General features: G+C 50.0%; 8 protein-coding genes across 8 annotated transcripts; 2 read left to right on the top strand and 6 right to left on the bottom strand.

Annotated features, from left to right (window-relative positions):
* Positions 1-2,913: 2,913 nt before the first annotated feature.
* N7457_009461 (casein kinase I) lies at positions 2,914-4,459 on the bottom strand (the record flags this gene model as incomplete). Its single annotated transcript, XM_057180504.1, has 4 exons — positions 2,914-3,488; positions 3,542-3,947; positions 4,002-4,150; positions 4,207-4,459. The coding sequence occupies 4 exons, from the start codon at positions 4,457-4,459 to the stop codon at positions 2,914-2,916; spliced, it is 1,383 nt and encodes a 460-aa protein (XP_057028890.1).
* Positions 4,460-5,810: 1,351 nt separating this feature from the next.
* rtt106 (putative negative regulator of DNA transposition (Rtt106)) lies at positions 5,811-7,402 on the bottom strand (the record flags this gene model as incomplete). The annotated part of the gene is made up of 4 exons (XM_057180503.1): positions 5,811-6,364; positions 6,444-6,800; positions 6,869-7,213; positions 7,300-7,402. 4 exons carry the CDS (start codon positions 7,400-7,402, stop codon positions 5,811-5,813), a joined length of 1,359 nt encoding a protein of 452 aa, XP_057028889.1.
* Positions 7,403-7,684: 282 nt separating this feature from the next.
* N7457_009459 (mitochondrial 54S ribosomal protein uL24m) lies at positions 7,685-8,875 on the bottom strand (the record flags this gene model as incomplete). Its single annotated transcript, XM_057180502.1, has 2 exons — positions 7,685-8,374; positions 8,459-8,875. The coding sequence occupies 2 exons, from the start codon at positions 8,873-8,875 to the stop codon at positions 7,685-7,687; spliced, it is 1,107 nt and encodes a 368-aa protein (XP_057028888.1).
* Positions 8,876-12,357: 3,482 nt separating this feature from the next.
* rho1 (Rho family GTPase RHO1) lies at positions 12,358-13,317 on the top strand (the record flags this gene model as incomplete). The annotated part of the gene is made up of 5 exons (XM_057180501.1): positions 12,358-12,425; positions 12,515-12,542; positions 12,657-12,854; positions 12,951-13,085; positions 13,150-13,317. 5 exons carry the CDS (start codon positions 12,358-12,360, stop codon positions 13,315-13,317), a joined length of 597 nt encoding a protein of 198 aa, XP_057028887.1.
* An 814-nt stretch (positions 13,318-14,131) lies between these two features.
* N7457_009457 (uncharacterized protein) lies at positions 14,132-16,738 on the bottom strand (the record flags this gene model as incomplete). Its single annotated transcript, XM_057180500.1, has 4 exons — positions 14,132-14,968; positions 15,025-16,272; positions 16,322-16,415; positions 16,473-16,738. Coding segments are annotated over 4 exons (2,445 nt in total), but the record flags the coding sequence as incomplete, so codon positions are not given.
* Positions 16,739-16,898: 160 nt separating this feature from the next.
* On the top strand, positions 16,899-18,252 carry N7457_009456 (methionyl-tRNA formyltransferase; the record flags this gene model as incomplete). The annotated part of the gene is made up of 4 exons (XM_057180499.1): positions 16,899-17,157; positions 17,216-17,286; positions 17,334-17,461; positions 17,520-18,252. 4 exons carry the CDS (start codon positions 16,899-16,901, stop codon positions 18,250-18,252), a joined length of 1,191 nt encoding a protein of 396 aa, XP_057028885.1.
* Positions 18,253-18,354: 102 nt separating this feature from the next.
* Positions 18,355-19,620, bottom strand: N7457_009455 (SDR family NAD(P)-dependent oxidoreductase; the record flags this gene model as incomplete). Its single annotated transcript, XM_057180498.1, has 9 exons — positions 18,355-18,465; positions 18,528-18,590; positions 18,643-18,731; positions 18,793-18,844; positions 18,908-19,015; positions 19,077-19,139; positions 19,193-19,279; positions 19,359-19,503; positions 19,571-19,620. 9 exons carry the CDS (start codon positions 19,618-19,620, stop codon positions 18,355-18,357), a joined length of 768 nt encoding a protein of 255 aa, XP_057028884.1.
* Positions 19,621-20,218: 598 nt separating this feature from the next.
* Positions 20,219-21,114, bottom strand: N7457_009454 (glycosyltransferase family protein; the record flags this gene model as incomplete). The annotated part of the gene is made up of 2 exons (XM_057180497.1): positions 20,219-20,959; positions 21,016-21,114. The coding sequence occupies 2 exons, from the start codon at positions 21,112-21,114 to the stop codon at positions 20,219-20,221; spliced, it is 840 nt and encodes a 279-aa protein (XP_057028883.1).
* Positions 21,115-21,324: the final 210 nt, after the last annotated feature.

The following is a 21,324-nucleotide window of genomic DNA, read 5'->3' as shown; positions in this document are numbered from 1 at the left end:
GAAACTGGTCTCCCAGCCACGCCAAGGAAAAAAGAAAAGAAAAAGAAAAAGAAAAAAAAAAGGTCTCCCCCAAATGCGGGGAAATAACACACGCCAACGCAGCTAACCTGCCACTAGAGCGGATCGGGCTAATACGCGCAGCTTGAACATGAGCTGGACGGAGGACGGGCCGCTGACTGGTTGCCTTGGACGGTGGGGCTTGTAGACGTGGAGTTCTGATCCTGACGGTTTCTTACTGTTGGCTGGTGCTGACGCTGTATTGGTGGCTAGGGAAGGAGAGGGAAGGAGAGGGAAGGAGAGGGAAGGAGAGGGAAAGGGAGAGAAGATGCTCAGAGAATCCCGGATCCTCTCGAATCCGGGGTCTTGGCTGTGCTGAAGCCCCCGTATTCAGATGCATATGCAGATTCTCGTCATTGGCTGACAGGTCCTGATATGACTGCTCTAATGTGGGGGATCGGGGATCGTTATTGGCGGAGCACGAAGTACAGAGTACGAGGACAGGGATCATGTATCCTGAGAAAAGGGGGGATGGCTTCTGCTTATTGGGTCTGGCAGGGGAACGGACCTAAGGTAGATGGACGTCAGTGGGCTCCCCACGCTTCATTGTGCAACGGACGTGCATGTCGAGTCGGCGATGCTGTTTAGGGCAACGATTGCAGCAACTCTCGGCAGTGGCCATCGTTAGGGTTTCCAGTTGCAGAAATCGGGATGATCGGCGGACATGGTTTCTGTTAGCAATTGAGATCATACGACGGGGTGGAGGGTGGCTAGTCTCAACGTGGGCATGTTGCTGGGCTGCACATGCGTGCTATATGCACTCTGTGAAGTACAGAGGACGGAGGACGGGGGGGACTGGGGGACGGCTTGGATTGTATGACTCCCGGGAAGGGTAGTCCAGATAGACAAGGTGGACATTGCATACCTTACTCCGTACTTGGGAGATGTCAGGTCAACGCTAGACTACTCCACCCCCGATCTTCTGTGACTGTGTGTCGGTGGCCAACGTCATGCTCTGACATGCCACGGACGGGTGATCCTTGCATTAGCGTGGTATCATGTAGAGCTGCAGAATAGCTACACGGTGGCTGCACTATGTCAGGGATGCAACCAGTCAGGGGCGTGTGATTGCCACGAGAGGGAGAAATGGAGTGGCAACATTACCTTATGTACTCCGTAGATAGGTTGGGTCTGGATGTATTGCCAGAGAGCGTCGAGGGCAAAAGTGGCACGTTGCTGGAGATGGGAAGCAGAAGGGGGACAGCTATATGTAGATAGGTACAGAATGGATGTACTTAGTTATATGTAGGCACTGCTGTACTTCAGGGCTACCTTGCATTAGGGGAGTACCCCAGGTAGTCTCAAGTCGCAGCCGTTTCTACCTCTGCATCGAAAAAGGCAACCGACAATGACTGGAAGACTCACTTCCACTATGCGCGGATTTGGAGAGACCTATCTCCCAAGTCTACAGTTGCATCAACGAAACTTGAGTGAGAATTCGTAGAGTCATGACCGCTCACCCCACAAACCTGCCCACACCCAGTCGGATGCAAGAAGTGCCCGAGTATTACAGAGAAATGGACAAAGGACAAGTTATATTGCTATGGATCTTCTTCGGATCTAGAAAGGAGGATTTAAAATGCAACAGCTCTTATTACAGTGATTATTTATATACGCCGTACGAATAACCGCAAAACACTTGTGAGCACAAACCAAATGAACAAAAAAAGAAGAATGCTATCTTATGCCACAACTACCAGTAACAAGGACTCGCTTCTGAAACAGAGCAAGAAAAGACCAAAAAAAAAAACAAACAAACAAAAAGACGATTATAGACATGGACAATAGATCTTTGGAACAATCAAAGGGGGCAGAGCAGACGAGTTGATGAAAACGGAGAAACGCGGAACTGAGACGGGGTTATATGCAATATGCTCTTCCTCTAGGGCTTGTAGATGAAAACAGAACCATGTAGGGGAAAGGAGGTTCTTTTGCCCGGATGCGCATAGGACGGGAGGAAATCGCAAGAATGACATGACCATGGCAGCCTGGCGAAAATGAAGCACGCAAACCAAAACGAGAGTTATCTGACGTACTTGTCCAGTTGATGAACGGGACGAAATGAGACCGAGAAGTGTCTCCCAGAGACACGGGCAAGCATGGCCCAAGGTCAATCGCCAGGTTTTGATTGCTCTCTCTCTCTCTCGCGCGCAGCTCACTCCATCCCCAGGGCGGGGCTGAGCCACCAAGCCTTGCCAATTCTCCTGCGCGAGTGGAAGCCATCAGTCCAAGTTATTTGTCTCTCGAGCCAGCCACGAAACAAGGTCCCTGGACGACGGACCGTGAGCCGATAGCATCAGAGGATCAACCGCTGAGGCATCTGCCCATTTGAAAGACCAAAATTGGTATTAATCGGTGCACGCCGGATATAGTGACGAGATGAGGAAGCAAAATCGAAAACACAAGACAGAAATCTCACAAGTTCGCCGTTCCGAGCCGTAGCACCATGAATGAGTGATGAGACGTAACATCAATGAGAGAAAGGTTGTTCCTACCCACAGTCAAATGAATAAGCTGTAGGGTCGAATGGGAAAAAAAAAATAGAACAAGCAGAGTAAGGCCAAAAGGAGATTTAGGCCGAGAAGCTCGATTCTTGCTTCGCAAAGCGGAACTAACCACTTCAACACGAGACAAGAAAAGAGCCAGAGGTGAAAGTAAACAAGAAACAAAAAAAATAAAGAAACAAAACGAAGAAATCCCATGCCGACCTCCTTGGGCCATTGTCTGACATAAAGGGCAGGAAGCAGAGGTTTAAGCGTGGCGCGGAAAGTCTAGATGCGCCATCGCTTCATTTGACTTGAATTCAACCTGGATCCTGATATGAGCTAAGTGCTCAACTGATGAATGATAGCCGAATCACCTACCGCAGCAGAGAGCTTTCATCAACTTCTGCGTGAAAGTGGGTGGCTCGTCATTGGTGCCAGGAGCAGGTTGTTGGTTGCTCAATCCTTGATTGCCTGCGCTTCCGAGGCGAGCTGGGAGGTGAGCGTTGGAGTTCTGGAACTGTGCCTGGGTGGACGCGGCCGGAGTCGATGCTTCCATTCCCCCGCTCTGGCGTTTGGGTTGCATGCCGCCGGCGCTTGAGCGATCGCGCGTCTTTCCCGCTCCAACTTTTGCCGGAGAAGGTGGCGGGGGCTGCGCAGCGTTTAAACGATCGGCGGTCACGCCGGGACGTTGGCTGTTGCGAAGCTCTCGTGCGTGGAGGTCACGACCGGATGAGTTTTGGTGCTGGTTGTGCAGATGCGCCTGGGGCGAGTAGGATTTGTAGTCCCAGCCCCGACCGTTGTTGAGGTTCATCCAGTCGTACTCGCCATCCTCAACCTCACCGGCGTTCTTGAGAGCTTGTGTCAAGATATCACGGAGATAATCGTAGTCAGGAGTATCCTCGAAACCAAGATTGCGCACGTAGCTCAGATACTTGTTGAATTCTTCTGACGGAATGATTAGCAGATGAACATATGTGGATACGGGGGTAATAATGTACCTGGATAACTATCACAGAGGTCTTTGATCGCCGTCGTTTGCTTCTTCTCGCCGATTTTCTCATACTTTTGCTTGTTGGTAGCGGCCTTCAGGCCCTGCCAAGGAAGGCCACCCCTCAAGAAGTACATGAAGACATGACCGAGGGCTTCTAGGTCATCACGTCGAGACTGTTCACGGCCCAGATGCGTGTTGATACTCATGTAACGAGCAGTGCCGGACAAAGATTTACGCTCACGGTAGGGGATGTGTTGTTTGGTCTTGGGATCGCGGTATTGCTTAGCCATACCAAAATCAACCACGTGAATGACGTTGGCCGCCTTGGTTGATGGTCGGCCAATAAGGAAGTTGTCGGGCTTGATGTCTCGGTAGATGAGGTTCTTCTCATGGATCGTTTGAACGCGGGAAAGCTAGAGTAACCGTGAATAATGCGCCATATTGCAATTCTCAGCAGGGAGACGTACCATCTGCTTAGCAACCATCACAACGGTCTTGGTAGAGAAACGGCGGTTGCAGTGATCAAAGAGGTCCTCAAGAGAAGGACCGAGGAGATCAATGACGAGGATGTTGTGCAGACCCTCCTGTCCAAAGTAATAGACATTGGGAATGCCCGCTGAGATGAAGTTAGGAAAATGGCACGACATCTCTCCCTAGATGTAGGACACTTACGGCATCCAACCAGGATCTTGTATGTCCGGTACTCATCGCGGAGTTGGGGTGCATCGCTTTTTCGAGGTTCCTTGTTTTGGGTCAGCCTGGGAGGTCGTTGCGACGAAGGGGGAAGGAAGCGTACGAATTTGATGGCGACCTGCTGGTTGTTCAGGAGATTGGTGCCCTCAAAAATGACACCAAAGGATCCTTCACCGATTTTCTTGCCCACACGGTAGTGGACGCCCACGACGTTCGAGGAGGAGGAAGCCATGGATGCGGGAGTGAGAATTGGAACCCGGGGAAAGGAAACCTTAGATCACGGGGGGGGAATGGGCTTCAGGGACCTAAACACGTGATTGATACTCTCACTGGACGCAGTCAGCAAACACTCAGTCCACGGCGAACAGTGCCAGTGCCGGTATTGAGAGTGACATACACCACAATGATGTATATTTTCTTCCGGCCGAAGGAGGTCTAACAGGGTCACAATGGGGTCTAGTGGATTGCCCAATAGCCGGTGGACCGGGGACGGCAATGATACGAGACAGGGCGGCGAACAGGATGCAGGATCGGAGTGTGATGAAAGGAAAGGACGTATAGAGCTGTCGCAACCAGTGGGGAGAATTGGTAGGAGGAATTGAGGGTCCCTTTTCGACGGTCGGGGGAGTGACGAGGGGGTTGAGGCCGGGAGCCAGAGAGAAAAGGGGGGGAAGGAGGGAAGAGCAAAAGGCAGGGCACTCGACCTACTGCGAGTACTCGGCGCACTGAGCAGTGGTTCAAGGAATAACCAGAAGACCAGAGAAGGGGGATGGAGGAGAGGAAGAAAGGGAAGGTGTGCTGGAGAGAGGGAGGGTATTAGGTGTGTATTGGAAAACGACTCCTGGGGGGCCACGGCGGAGGAACTGACGGTCTCAGCCGTACGGCACCCGTATGGTAATTTTGGGGCTGTTGGGGGGAACCCTTCTGAAGCCTATGAGAGGCCATCGTCTCCATTGCTCTCCATACTCCGTACACTCTCGCTCTATATTAAAAGGCGTTTTTGCCCATCTCTATCATGCCGGGGAAAGCCACGGAATTGGCCACCTTCCAAGCTTTCTATCTTCTATCCTATAGCTCAGACCTCCTCGGCGCTTCCGAGGCGGCTGCAAGAAACCAGGCACACATAGCAAAATCAAGCACGGCTCCATACTCCGCAGGGGGGGTACGGAGGATCTCTCTTGGACCGAAAATACCTAGGCAGCTCCCAAGATGTTCCAAACTTGGAATGACAAGGAAGAAGGGCCGGTTTCAATTTTTTTTTTTTTCTTCTCAGGGGAGTTTTTCCGTCTGGACTCGGTCTGGAATGTGCTTAATCAGGTGGTAATATTACCGTCTTGGCAGGACGAAGGGCTCCTCTCTGCAATGGGTTGTCGATCGCAGCAGAAATCGATACTTGCGAAGTTTATATGATGCATACCCCGATCTTCATTGGATATGACATGTCCACCAGACACGATTGTACGGAATACATTTCAGAATATGCCTATGTTGTACTCCGGAGAGCGCGCCCTGCAGGCTTATCCCACGTTACAGGTTAGGGGAGAAGAGTGTGACGAGACGGCCGACACCGTGTCGATTGGTCCCTAGTTATCTGCAGGAACATCCTCGGCTTCACTCCCGAGCTCGTCTTTGACAAGGTCCATCTCCTCATCACTGTCTTGTCCATCGTCGTCCTCATCATCGTCATCTTCACTGCTGGACCCGCTGCCTTCACTGTCGTCACTGCCGGGATCGTAGTCCTCTTCTTCTTCATCCTCTTGATCTTCAAGCTCCCGCTGGGCTTTCTGGAGCTCGCTTTCATCTTCAGCGGCTCCATCGGCGGGTACTGCGGCGTCCTCTCCAGTTTTATTGACATTATAGACCTTGGCGCGCCGTGCCTCCGCGAGACTGGCATCCTGGAGACCATGTCGTTTGATGTAGGTATCGATACCGGAAAAATTATCCTGGTCAATCATCGAGAATTCAAATTCTTGAATGTCTTCCTCGGAGCCATTGGCTGGGCGAGCCATGACATTCAGGTTGAAGGTGCGCTGGAGAACAGATGTATATGACACAGAGTCAACAGTAGCGAACGAAAAGAACAAAAGCGGTTTCTTGAATGCAAATAAGATACCTGTGGAGAGAAGGAACAGATAGCCTGGAGGAGTGATATTATATTAGCAAGAGCGAGGACGAAACGAACTCAACCCCAAAACCGAGATAGGGGTATCACATACCTTCTTTGCTGCCACGGAATGCCTTGACATGGTATGCTTTTTCGCCCTTTCGGTGCGCCTCAGGCATAGCACTGACAAACTGTTTCTCATCGGGGCGCACAACATTGGCGTGAGGCATGTTCTCGTTCAGAATCTGCCGGATCAATCCCTCGGCCGTTTCTCCAGCACCGTGGCCAATCTGCTTCCCGTCTCCTGAGAATGCAGTCTTGGCTGGCCCATCAGCTATCGTAAACACCATAGCTTCAGAGGCTGTTGTTCCTTCGGGCGGTGGTGTGATGCCATCAGCATACTCGGGAATGATACAGAAATTGAACTGCTTTTGTGTCTTTTCCGGCACAGGAAGACAGAGAGCATGTCCTAATTGTAGCAAGGGATCACATTAGCAACTCTTGTTGACCCTGATTGTCGACCAGGTTCGAACTTACGAATCTGATCCATTGAGACACCGAATTCAATCTCCTTCGTAGCCTGATTTCTTGCCCGAAGATACGCATGCCCGGCAGTAATCTCGAGCGTGAGCTTCTTCCTCTGTGGTGTAGAGAACGAAACATCCTGGACGTAGAACTGGACTGGCGCATTGGGATCTTTCAGGTCAACTGACGCCTGCGCAGTCTCCCCTGAGTCTCCATTCTGAAGCTTGCGCTTTTTGGCGGCAGGGCCATCAGCGGCCGGGGGCCGCGAAGGGAGGCTAGTGTTGGCAGTCCTGGCCAGCAGGCTGGAGGTGTATTTGGCAAGATCTTCGAACAAAGGTTTGTGGTGTGGTGTTTGGCCTATACGATAACACCAATTGGCGACAGTCAGTAGGGAGTCGACGGGGTCATCGAATGGGGACGTGGGTGCGCCGTTGGCTACGCACCGATCGCATCGTAGACTCGCTTTTTCAACGAGGGTTCCGTCGCGAATGCCTCCTCGATGGCGGCGATGGGCGCGCCCGTTGAATTAATACTGGCAAATGCCATGTTTATCGCAACTGCTTCCAACAGAACAGCAGTGCAGAGAGATGCAGGTTACTCGGGGGATTGGGGGCAAATAAATGTAAGGGCGGGCCCGAAATATCCGCATCGACAAGAAACCCTAACAGGACAAGGTGGATTTTATGAATTTAAAAGGCTCAAATTTCAGATAGCTCTGCCGGAGAATAGATATATGAGTAAATGCAAAGCTTCATACTAGAATACAGTGGTTTGTACACAATGCTACAGGGTAGAAATCCCTCCCTGACTTCAATCTTCTTCGCTCAATCAAGCAACCTGCTTGGACTTTGACTTCTTGGACTTCTTGGACTTCTTGGGCTGGGTCGGGACGAAATTCCCTGATTCTTGGAGGTGCTGGGCAATGAAAGCAATGGAAGCCTTGGTCATTTGAGGGTTTCCATTGGCATCCAATTTGGCCTCCCTCCGTGCCGCGGCTTGAGCAATCTTGATGTTTTTGGCATCTGTCTGCGGTGTCATCATGGAGACAGTTTGTCTGTACTCCTTGCGATAGTCCTGCTTCATCTTTTGTGCCAGATATTCTGGGTCGTGTCGAGTGCGGAACCTAGAGTATTTGTTGCGCAGCTCATCAATAACGGTTGATGGCATGGGTGGCTGCGCCAGTGTGGGAATGAATGTGCTCATCTCAGCCGCCATTCGTGTTGTGTCCATGTCACCATCGGTGATGACAGGTTCGTCCTCCAACGGCCAGGGGATCTCAATGTCCAAGCCGGACACATAGCGAGTATATCTTGGGAGTTTGCTGTGTTCGGATCGCTCGGTATAAGGCCCAGCAGCATAGGCATGCTCAACAATGACGTTTTGCAACTTTCCACTCTCCGCGTCTTCAAGTGGAATGACGTGTCGGATATCGTCGAAGGACACTGGGAAGGGCTGCGCTTGGGTATCGCCTGCGCCGGCCATCCTATCTTTGGCCCATTCAGGAATGATCACGTCACCCTAGAAAGAAGAAACATAGGTTAGCGACATGTTCTGACGACTGAACCATCATTGAGATGGACACATGACCCGCCATAGACATACCACGTTGATATCTTTGATGAGAACGGTCTCGCTATCCCGGTTGACCTGCTGGATGACGTTGATCTTGCCCTGGTCGCGTCCTCGCACAACACAGACCCGGTCGCCTTCGGCGAAGAGGACGTGCCTCCGCTGTTCATGCTTAGGAAGGCGCGGTGGGTGCAAGGTCACAGCCCCCTGACCACCGTATGTAGTGCGGTCCAGACCAGAATCTCGCATGGGGGCAAGCGGTCCCTTTTCCCAATCCTCCCAACGGTTCTTTCGTGCTGCTTGAAATTGACCAGATAGTGCGGCGCCGAACTCCTTCCGCGAGCGTCGAATCCCGACACGTTCCAACAGTTCCTGTCGTTCATGGGCTTTGTTGGTTTTTCGCAGTGCCTGCTTCCGGGCCGAAGCCGTCCGTTGGATGACTCTCTGCATATCGGGCGTGGTGGTCCAGCAATGGCCGAACGTTGTCTCTGTCCTGGGATCCCCGATATGCGGATCGAAAATTGAAGGTGTCCGACGAGCCACGTGATCGGGCGGTCAATATGTATTATGTCATCCTCCCAATAGCTCGCAACGACATCGAGACTAGACACTCTTGCCAGTACCGTGAGCTGGTGATTCAGACAAAAATACCGTTGATCATGGCGTATAGAATACGCCCCAACAATGGATATATCCGCAGAAGGGAAACTTCCACAAAAGGTAGGGATGATCAACCAGACTTGACAATGCCAACAAACATGTCTATAGATGCCAATCCTATAGAGGTCATGTTAAATGATATCATCCCCATATGCAGCCCTCCGTCTCAATCCACTTGTTATTAACGAATTAGGTGCAAGTACGTAATCTATCTACATGAAGCTAATCACTTCGCAGTATCGAACGCTACAATGGAAAGAAGACTACGAAAGGGACCATCTCAATCTTGGAACATATAGTACTAAAAAGATATATTTAGGTGATATTAATACCATATTCGACAGTATATAGTATTTTAGTCATAATGATCTATAGTTGTAAGACAGGGATATCAAGAGCCCGGAAGCATCCATACCTGGGGGCCTTCCCGTAGATAGATGCCAAATTATCTGAAAGGCCATCACCTAGCAGAGCTCATCCAGGTCAACATCGCCTATAGCGGCTGAAGCCTTGCTACCAATTTTTATGCTTCGGACGATCTTAAAACACAGGCATTTACTAGGACATCGTCTCAGAGGAATGCAGGCGGATGAACCTCTTATAACTTATAAGGCAGCGTCCTACTCCGTACCACAAGACAACTGGATGTCTCAGGCGTATTGGATCTATCATGGCCATGTCATTACTGGTAATACCCTGCTTTAGTATGTGTCAACTCCAAGTCCTCATTGGGATAGTTATTATTGAAAAAATCCAGCGAAAAAAACCACCAACCAGGATGGGCCACGCTCTTGTGAGGCGAAATGCTTGGCCTGCTTTTCTCCATATGTAAGGCAGCCAATACCTTCATTTGTATCGCGAGTGGAGTAAGATAACGCGTCCAATCTTGAGGAATTCGACCCGTTGTCGTGTAAAATGAGAGCATGACCTGCTTGCTAGACGCTTGTGAGCTGGAGGGGGAACGCTAGAGGAAAAGAAGAGGAAAGAAATCAAAAATGTTGTGGATGGTGTCTAGTGTGCCCCCAAGACACCCGTTACTTTGAGGTTCACATTCTTGCAAGAGATGAAGTCGAAATCACATGGTCTTTATACAATCACCTCATTTTATACCAAAACCCGAACTTCTGTACGCCATAGTGCCCTAGAATGACAATATAAAGCCCTCTGGTGGGCAAGGAGATTCTGATTAGTTATGACCAATCCTTGGAGGTCGTCAGGACCTGCATGTGCTTCAGTCATGTCTTCAGTCAAGAATTGGAATATGCCAGGGCGCTCCTTTTGTATGTCGAGTCGACCGCCACAACATTGGCACCTTTCCACAGGCATGTAGGTTGAGTCGCAGAAAATCACAAAGAGGAACGGTCCGAACGGAGTACGGAGGACCAATATATCGGACTCCAGATGTGCAGGACGTACCACTCGGATTTAATTACGGCGGAATATGTACGGAGTACTCCGTAATTGAGATGCTAAAGAGTTTGTACCCACTAGGAAATCGGGTTTCCTATTTTTGTCCCTCAGACACTTTTTAACGGCTTGTGGATGCAAGCTCCAGGATTTAGCCCCTGGGTACTATTTTTAGCCCACACAGCGCCATTATTGGAGCTGGCAATATCACAGATCCACTTTTAAAACAGCAGCTTGAAGAATGTTATGGAGTGATGAAAGCTCAGAACCAAGCGAAAAGGGTTCGAATTTGATTGGTTCGAACTAAATATCGAAAATTCCACCCTTCCCGATCTGACAACACACTCGAGTCAGCTAGGACCCCCTTGGATACAGTCGCCCATGGGAAGGGTTGTGTCAGGAGCAAAGAACATGAGCTCAAGGCGATGTTCTGCCTCCAGCCTCCAAAAGTGCTGAGTTTGTATAGAACGTAAACGTACCAGTGTATAATCGCAATGCAAGCCGAAGGCTCGGAGGGATAGGGAAGATTAACGCCAGAAGGAGTAGGGAACTATCGGAGCGATCGTCACTGGACACCTAAGTCAAGCATTTTAGAGGAAGGTTATCAGCGCAGGCAGCCACGTAGGAGCACTGCCCGTAAACGTAGCTCGCATATCCTAGTCAGATAACCGGTTATACGAAGTACTTTGTCTGCGGAACTCGAACAGAGCTGAGCGATACTTCTGAGTTATGCGCTGGTGAGTCCCATGGATACGTATCTTGCGGTTTCCAGTGTTACCCCACAAACGCCCAACTCAAGTTGTGACGGAAAATATATGTATACGGAGTGTATCGTAAATAGACATTGAATGGACCGAGCTTAGGAATTTGCCATCTTAGAAAGATCTGGCGGTTGATGTTCAACGGTATTCGAGGTATCAATTCTCGAAGTTCAGAAAGGGAAAAAGAAAAGCAAAATCGAGTACGTAGAATACGTAATCCGTAGTATGAGAGGAGCTCATTGCCCACAGCATTGGATATCACATTGGATATCAGATGCAATGCATCGAGGTCACACCGCCACGCGTGGCGGTGTTGTTGCTGACTGGGAACAAAGAGACCAAGTGGACCTTGTCTTACGTCTCAGCCACACATCCTCTGGGCTGTGTCGCTCTCAGGACTTTTTCCACTTTCGCAAAAGGGGAGAAGCGATAAGCCACAGTATCGAAAAGAGGAAGCCTGAAACTCAGGGGGTATACTACGGAGTACGGAGTACACATGGGGACCTAGGCATGTGTGTGCTCATTGTACAGCGTTAGCACGATTGGGGTAAAGTACATACCAAATACCAAGAACCAAGACCCGTGCGACGTATTTGGGCTGTACCTTTAACGTGGGCACATGCGCAAGCCGATACTTGCTCTGGACTGTTGGAGGTGACTCCTCCAGGGGGAAAACCACAATACCGTAAACCAAGCAACAACAAATACCGTAATACTGCCACCGCCCGCTGTTGTCTGGCCTGGTCTTCTATCTTTCTCTCCTCCACCTCCAAATCATCAATCCATCGTCTTTTTTTCCATCGTTTCCCATCGGAAATATCTCCTTCATCTTCCTGATTTCTCTAAAGCTGTTGCTGCTGGCACTAGCTGACCTATTACATTAAAGGTACGACACCGTTGCGCCCGAGGACACCACATGGGATCACCCTTTTCCCTTACCCCCCAGGAGGGGACCTAAATTTCTCCCTTTCTCTTGGACCATTTGTCCCTGTTACTCCCCCCCCACACATTTGTGTACATTCTTCATCTTGAAATTTGTGGACTTGCGGGGTTCCCTGGCCCGTTCTTGCCGTTTGCCCCTATACTGACTTGTTCCTTATCAAGATGGCCGAGATCCGTCGCAAGCTCGTCATCGTCGGCGATGGTGCCTGCGGTAAGACCTGTCTGCTCATGTGAGTATTGAAGTCGGCTCCCTTATCGAGGGTGCTACCCGAAACCCCGTGTGTACTTATTGGCTCGGCGATCTGACTAAAGTTCATAGTGTTTTCTCTAAGGGTACCTTCCCCGAGGTAAGCTCTCCTCCTTAGACATTCCGATTCCCGATATTATGTTCTTTTGCCCAGCAAAATGGGACATTTGCAAAGCAGTACCAAACCGAATCATAATCTGACTTTATTTGTCAGGTCTACGTTCCCACCGTCTTCGAGAACTACGTCGCCGATGTGGAGGTTGATAACAAGCACGTCGAGCTTGCTTTGTGGGATACTGCTGGCCAGGAAGATTACGACCGTCTCCGTCCCCTTTCATACCCCGACTCACATGTCATTCTGATCTGTTTCGCCGTGGACTCACCCGATTCGCTCGACAACGTCCAGGAGAAGGTGGGTGTTCCCCTTTTCTGTTAATCGATCACAAATCCTAGGACAACCAAATTTCTGGGTTCCAAGCGGACCGAATATGCTGACACGCTCCAATAGTGGATTTCCGAGGTTCTGCACTTCTGCCAGGGTCTCCCCATCATCCTCGTCGGCTGCAAGAAGGATCTGCGCGACGACCGCAAGACTATCGATGAGCTTGCTAAGACCTCGCAGCGCCCCGTTTCGCAAGAACAGGTGCGTTTTTGTTCTACCCCGCTCATGGTCGATTCAGTTTGAACTAACAAACCTATTTCTACAGGGTGAGGAAGTCCGCAAGAAGATCGGCGCCTACAAGTACCTTGAATGTTCCGCTCGTACCAACGAGGGTGTCCGTGAGGTCTTCGAGGCTGCCACTCGTGCTGCCCTCCTGAAGACCGTCAAGGGCAAGGGAGCCCGCAAGCCCAGACCCACCTGCCTGATTCTGTAAACTAACCCTATTGTCGAGGTGGTCTGGCTCGAGCAAAGATCATATGGATGAGAGCCTCCACAGAAAACAATCGGGGATGTTGTTCTCGGAAAGGAGGAGGGCTTCATGGCCTGCATGCGAGATTGTGGATAATATCGAATCCGGGCACCCGAGTCGTGGAGTTTCCCCCACAATTCAGCTGGTCGACCTTGTGTTTTTCTTTTGCCTTTATTTTGCAGAATTTGTCTAGGGAGGCGTTGTCTTCATCATAACCCTGTGGGCTTTTTTTCTTTCTCCTCGTTCCCGCACCGTGAATTTTTCAAATGCCAAACTGCCACGTTGGAGTGGCAAGTATAAAACGACAGAAAAGAACCCAAAAAAGAAATCAGAATGAGAAGAATCAGGAGGTGAAGAGGAGAAGCCATGCAGTGTAGCATCGGTTGTGCAATTTGGTCAACGCTGTGACTCGCCTTCCCTGGTCGAGCTCCCCCTGTGTCATAGATTCTTCTCCCTGCGGTTATCTCCCCATACGCGAAGAGCTTGATTCGGCTTTTATTGTTTTCTCTCTCTCTCCTTCATTACATTTGTTTTTTTTTTCTGTTACAGCTAATGCATGGTACTGTCTATTTTCATTTGACATATGTGTATCTTGTCCACTGTAGTTCGGAATCTTTCCGACTTGCGTAGTTCAGTATATGTAAATATTGAATCTGTCGAACGTTTCCCATGTGTCCATGCAAGGGTGGTTGATTGAACTGTCATGTATACCTATTTTGGTAGAAATGCATACAAAGCCCCCACAACTCCACAACTGCATACTCCACTCAGCCCCATCTCATCGATTCAAACTGAGCAGACCCTCGATATACCGCCGGGCATCCATCCCAAGCCCTTCTACCAGCTTTGACGGAGCCATGTCTGCCGCACGGGAAGACGTCAATCCAGTAGAGGGAGACCCACCCCCTAGATCACGGAAGAAGCGAGTACTACTGCTGACACGCCCATGGCTGGAGGTGTAGTCGCTTGCCTTGCGGACAAGGAAGGCCTCCTGTGGCGGAGGGGCGGAATGTGCTTGGAACTCGGTTGCGGGGAAGGGGTCATCGGTGTTGATGGATGAGAGGGCTGCGGATGATGAGGTAGTAGATAATACGGTTGGAGTGTGAGGTGTGCTCTGGGGAATGCGGACCCAGACAACCCACCATCCGCGGTGGGTTTTGCTTGTGCGTTCAAGTTCTTGAGGACGAGACCGCGTGTCTATGTATGTTGACAGAAGGCGGTGGTGAATTGCTAGGCTTTCGACGCGGGACCAGGGTGGTGGGATTGGTGATTTGGAGGGAGAAGTCGAGGGGGAGGGGGATGGTGAGTTGGGTGGTTGGGGGGAGTGGGAGATAATGCTCAGGCTGGGGATGTTGGGGATGGAGGAGCGGATGGTTAAGTTGTATGGATCGTAGACTAGGTCATATACAGGCTGGGTTCGAGAGGAGAACCGTCTGCTGGGGTCTGTGGATGTGTCAGACATGGCGATTCGAGAAGCTGCTGTTGTTGGGGATGTTGATGACAGAAGTGATTTCTGAAGAGGACCGAGTTGGTGATGAATGCTGGTGTAGAAAGACGGTGATGACAATACTGGTGTTTGAGATTCGAAGAGGAATGTAAACATGAAGGGTTGATACTGGTGTAATACATCAGTAGCTGGGTTCCGTGAGATAGGAAGAGACAGAAACATACCACGTAGATCACGACCCGAAGCTTTCTTGGACTCGTATCTGGACCACCTACCAGGTGGAGATATACAGTCCTATGCACAATACGCGTCTTGGGTTTGCCATTCTCAGACTCGGGCTCTGGGCTTGCCTCTTCTAGATCATCCAATTTTTCTAAATCATCACGAGGTCCCAATACAAAATGACCCGAAGGATTGTTCGTCGCGCTATTGCGGGGTTTCGCGTCACCCTGCGGCGATTGTGAATCACTGTTAGGCTGCTCCTTTGGGGCCGAGGTGTTCGGATTAGATCCATCTTGCGTTGGAGGCGTGGATGCCGGCCTTGGAGAGAAACCCCAAGAGGAACCATATCCAAGAGTGAGGTATCTCATCACTGTCTCGGTTGGGAAACCTGTGAGTTCGCTCTTTTCTTGGGCGCGAGGCGGCGAGCCCTCATGTCTTGGTTCTGTTCGATTCTCGACACGTTCTGGGAGTGGTTGTGGTATTGCCATTACGAGTGGACGGGGTATGCCTGGTGTAAAGCTGCGGCGATCCGATGTTGAGGACTGAGGAGCATCTTTTGAAGCTTGCCTTCCACGCTGCTTTCGTGACTTGCGGCGACGCAGCGAGGTTGGGTCCCGCCCAACCCCATATGTAGCATCTCCGAATCGATAAATGCATTCCATCCAATGAGACACTTTGGACAACGAATCTCGCGAAAGGGCACCAACACCAGTGAACACTACACCATCGGATGGTCGAGGATGATTATCTGTCCCAAGCCATCGGCTTTGGTCATTTAACCCCGTCGACGACGGTGACCCCTCGACCTGCGTGGGGAGATCACCAAATCTCGAAACGACGAGATCCACCAAACCCTCAGTTCTTGTCACAAAATCCTCGAGTACTTCTCGTTCCCCGCTGCCCCACTCTTCCTCCCCAACGCCGATCCCTAACTCCCCTCCCGCAGAGAGTTTGATGCCATTGTAGATCTCAACAATTGGATTGCCGGTTAAGAGAAGCTCCCAATTCCACGCAAATTTCTCCCAGAAACGTTCAAGGAACAGGCAAAAACTGGACCTGCCAACCTCATTGAGGAGATTGTCCAACGTGAAGGCATGGTGTAGGAGGAATACCGAATGCGCGCGACGTAATTGTTGGATCAATAGAGGCGGTGGTGTCATTTCTCGTGACGAATATTGGAATTTCGGAGAGTCGGAAGCCTCAGAGGACTTTTGGGTTGGATCGGCAGGAAGTCGAGTCAGGTCGACAGACTGGCGGAACATGAGCTTGGAGGCATTGCCATTTGTATCAAGCACTTACAGCAACAATCCACCAATCCTTCTCTAGTTCAAGCAGAACTACCCGCGCTTTTTCTGTCTCAACATATTCTAGAGTCTCCCCAGCCGAGAAGTTACTACATACCCAACCGCGATTAGATTGGTGTATTTGCGGAGTTGCGGGGGACACCTACCTAGCGAAGTTGACCATGCCCTGCGCCAAACCTATCTGGCGCAGTCTCTCATTCCCCTCATCTTCAGGGCTTTGAGAAATGTCTTCTTCTGCCGTAGACCCATCGGTGCGCCGTTCATGGCTCGATTTCGAGGTATAGAATACGATCTGGTCCGCTATCGTCTCGTCGGTAGGCCCAAGTGTCGGGTTATAGATGGCAAGGTACGCAAGTTGGGCTGGAATCACCGAATCATGGTCGCTTTCTGGCATCGCATCGTTGGACGGCGTCTACAGCCCACACCAGACAGATAAGAGCGGTAATGGTAGAAAGACAGATGAATCCGCAGCGGGATTTGGGGTGGATGTTGACATCACGTGGTTCGCCGATAAGAGCTACTATGAGAGCTTCAAGTCAACGCTCATTTTCTCACAATTACTCACTTGAGACATGTGGATTATTCCAGGCCCAGGGAGTCTACGCCTCTGCAAGAGGCCTCTTGCCTTTCGAGGACTTCTCTTCAGGTCATATGCGACCAAGACCTCCGATCCACTCCGCATCCTCTTTTGCGGTTCCGATGAATTCAGTATCGCGCACTTGAAAGCTCTCCATGCTTATCATTTAAAACAACCAGAGCGTATTTCTTCCATTGATGTTGTCTGTAGACCTGGAAAGAGAGTCGGAAGAGGATTGAAGCAGATCCGAGAAGGTAAATTTGCTTAGCGCTTTCTTGAACGTCAAATGGTTTCTGATCCAACTTCTCGCAGTTCCGATCAAAGCCGCCGCTTCTGCGCTCTCCCTTCCTATCCATGAGATTGATACCTTTACTGGATGGACGGTAATACTATAGCTCAACCTGACTGGGGTTCTCGCTGACTGTGTTAGCCTCCGTCCTCTCCGAACGGACACATAAACTTGGTTATTGCTGTCTCATTTGGACTCCTTGTTCCACCGCGCATATTGAATGGCTCTAAGTATGGAGGCTTGAATGTGCACCCTTCTATACTACCAGAGTATGTGGTCTTTACACATTCAGATTCCAAGACTGAGATAATTGACCTGATTGATTAGGTTCCGCGGCCCTGCACCGCTTCATCATACTCTTCTCGCGGGCCGGACCACCACTGGCGTGACTGTCCAGACCTTGCACCCGAAAAAATTTGATCATGGAGTGATCTTATCTCAAACACCAGCCCCAGGTGTCGATATCCCCAATGCAGAGTCCTGCACTGTTCCCGAGTTGGTGGATTTCATTGCACCCAAAGGAGCACAAATGCTCGTGGAAAGCATTGAGAAGGGACTATTTGTTCCGCCTATCTCATTCGCAGGTGCTGAACAAACCGGAGAGCTGGTTCATGCTTCCAAGATTACCCCAGAGGACCGGCACATTGATTGGGCAAACTGGAACTTGACTGAAATTAACAGACGTAATCGTGTCATTGGACCTCTCTGGAGCAAGGTGCTCTGCTCAACTAACCCTGCGGACGGTCCTCTGAAATTCCAATACAAGCGAGTGATTTTCACAGATACCGAGGAGGTGGAGCCACCAATGGGATGCAATATGTTCTCCATCCTCCCAGGTCTGCCTTTTACAAACGCCTCATATCCTGTCGAGCCAAAGAAATCACGGCAACTATATGTGTTCACTGCTGATGGCAAAGTGCTGCGCATCAACAGAATGAAGGTGGAAGGGGAACAAGACGCGGAGGGTCTTCGGGCTGCTATCAAGGCTCGAATGTTTGGGGATCAAGCATTCCAATATGAAGGTCGGGATCTAACTCCCTTCCGCAATGCTTTTGTATAAATATGAAGGAGCTGTATTTGCCTTATCTGCTGCTCTAACCAATACGATACCCTTCTCTCGTTTCTAACAAATGGCATACCCGGAATCTAAGAATTATCAGTTTCAATTCGACTCGCTGGATTTGCGCATCGTACCAATTTGAACTGTTCTTCCAGTCATAGAAGTATTCTTGGCCAATGAGACAAACATATCCGCACAGTCTTCCACTTCGGGCTATACCGAGACTGATTAGTACACCGGAGGCTTTTCAGGGTTGGGAGACTGGAGGTGCTCACTGCTCTATTGAGGGTTGTGCCATTTATATAGCCCTCAATTTTCTCCTGAGGGAATCGTTGACCCTGACATATCATTAGATTTTGTTAACGCTGGTACCAAGCGAACGACACTTACCCATTCAGTGAGCAACAGACCAGGAAGGATAGCATTGATGCGGATCTTCGGGCCTTGGCTTTGAGCAAGGCATTTCATGAGATGAATAGCTGCGTAGCCCGGTCAGTAACCAACTAGCATGTCTCACTCATTATGGGAACGATAACGTACATGCTGCTTTCGAGACAGCGTAAGGCAAGCTGCTTCCACTTGCCGTGACGCCCTGTAGAAGATACTCCGATCAATACTTGTATGTTCCCACGGTATATTACAACCAGTAGCTTACCGCGGTCGAGGCTGTGATGAGGAAAACACCACCTTCAGGGTTCGCATTGAACGTGGGCAAAGCCTCCTTGAACAGGTAGAAGCTGCTCTTGACATTGACTGACCAGCACTAGTTCAATGTTAACCAACGACGTGCACATTTGACCATAGAGGTACAATGGGCCCAATACCTTATCCCAGTCATCGTCGTCCATAGCATCAAGATCACTAAAATTGGTCATTTTGGTCCATCCCTTCTCTAATATTAGCATTTGACAACTCTTTTAAGTTCAGCATGATGACCCACGGCATTTGAGACGATAACATCCAACCCGCCTAGCTTTTCAATAGTAGTCTTGACGGCATTGATACAGTCTTCTTTAACTCCTGCGTCCTGTCACCGGGTTAAGAGCCCTGTCAGCGGCTCAATTCCCGACAAAAACAAACAACATAAGACCAATCGAGGGACATACTCCTTGAATAGTCACCGTCTTCACACCATATTTAGCTGCAATATCTGAGGCAAGCTTCTCCGCACTCTCCTTGCTGGACAAATAGTTAATGGCAACATTGCTGCCCTCAGCGGCGAATTTTTCAGCTGAAATAGCACCTAGGCCTCTATCAAGTTTGTAAAAATCAGTTCCATCATTGGGCAGTTATGCTCCGATTGTATCTGGGGCCGTACCGAGAGCCACCGGTGATCAAAACATTGCGACCCGACAAAGAGTAGGGCATGGTGAGCGAAATTGAGGTGTTGTACTTATGAAATCTGAATGAGCTGCTCCGGACGAAAAGGATGAACCAGAAGATTGGAATGACTCAAACTCCCTTGACTAAAGTGCCGAGGGATATTGGTGCGGAGGAAGACCGCTGCGGGGTAGATGATGCGATTTGGACTTGCGAGTGGACGCGCTGATCGAAGCAGGTACAATACCTAATTGATAGGCCCATGGGCTGTTCAAAATACCTAATCTGTAGGCTGTATCTGACTGCCAGGTAATAAGACCGATTTATGCTGAGTGGTCTCTCTCGACAAAGACCTATATGATCTATACAAGTAGGGAACTATCCGAGTATCTTAGGGCATACCAAGTTGAGACAGATAATCTAACAAGATGGACCACAAATTTTTACACAGGTAAGAGTTGAATTTGATTCCTAAGTCCGACATGCAGAGAAAAGAGCAACTGAAAACTAGATATTGTGTTTAGCAATTCATTCCTTAACTGGGCACCTATGTACCCAGTCAATATCATTTCTTGTGAGATGTTTGCAGATACCAGAGCTTCAAAGATAGTTTCAAGCAGAGAAGACTCCTCGAATTGCAGGGTGCTCAGGTCACAAGCCATCCTGCATACTGTGTTCGCTTCATTCCCCACCAGGCCCGCCGTCCAGCCTGGGCGGGCCATTGAACGAGAAAACGGTCAGCCAGGGGTAACAGCAAGACACCAGACATACTCAGTGAATCCACTCGTGCCCATGATTCAATGTAGATAGTGCGCAGTTTTGGCACGGACGAGATTGCGAAACCGGGTTGTAGGCCCAAATGCGAGACAGCGAGTTTGCCCGCGCGTAGAAAGAAGCGGATGAGCTTTGCAGCTGCAACTACACAGACAGCTGTAGCGGGACCATTGGTCAGAATCAAATCTGGGTAAACAGAGGTAAACTCCTTTGGGAGCTTCTGGTCTGGGTGAAGTCCACGAAGCACGTTGAGGCAGGCCCAGAAGCAATGGAGGGTGGAAAATGGCGCAGTGAGGTAGGATTGATGGACTTTTCGGGCACGAGGCACAGCGAGGATGGTGTAGTTATTGTTACCAGCCTGGCCTTGCAATTTCTGTACGTGTTGAGTCTCAAACTCTTCGGCTTTACCAGCGCTGAAGTTATCTCCGGAGCTTATGAGATATGTCCGATACGTGTAGAGTCTAGGGTCGAGTTGCATATGCCGGAGCATGTAAAACATCTCAGCTGTATGGCCACCACTTCCAAGGACCACCAAGAGGTGAGTAGGAGATCCTCTTTTGCGGCATTTTGGCGGAATAGTGTTTTGGGAAATCGTGAGAGCGAGGAGAAGCAACTAAGAGCGGTAGAAGTCAGGTTGGTTCAATGCCCTGGTCGAGGCGGAGCACTCACAAAGAGGATGCAGACCCCAATCACAATTGCCAGGAAACAGGGCCATAGAAACAAGTCCCAGCTGAAGAGCGATATAAGATACTCAAGAGAGAAATGCATCTTGGGCGGCGATTATTGGATAGCCTCCTAGTTTGGTCAGATAGCTAAAGGGGTTTAGCGTGTCATGATCCTAGAATGAGATGTCTGAAAAGTGAAAGAGCGACGCAGACAGACAACTTTAGAAGCAATGGCAATTACTTCGTAGCGAAGGACAACGCCTAGTGCCGATCAGATAAAATTGGAGTCGCGGTACACGTCTCCCCGCACGTG

Source organism: Penicillium paradoxum, assembly GCF_028828445.1.
Source record: "Penicillium paradoxum strain IBT 22861 chromosome Unknown utg000007l_segment0_segment0, whole genome shotgun sequence".
NCBI lineage: Eukaryota > Fungi > Ascomycota > Eurotiomycetes > Eurotiales > Aspergillaceae > Penicillium > Penicillium paradoxum.
Note: the sequence above shows the minus strand (reverse complement) of the source record. Positions and strands in the feature narration are given on the sequence as shown.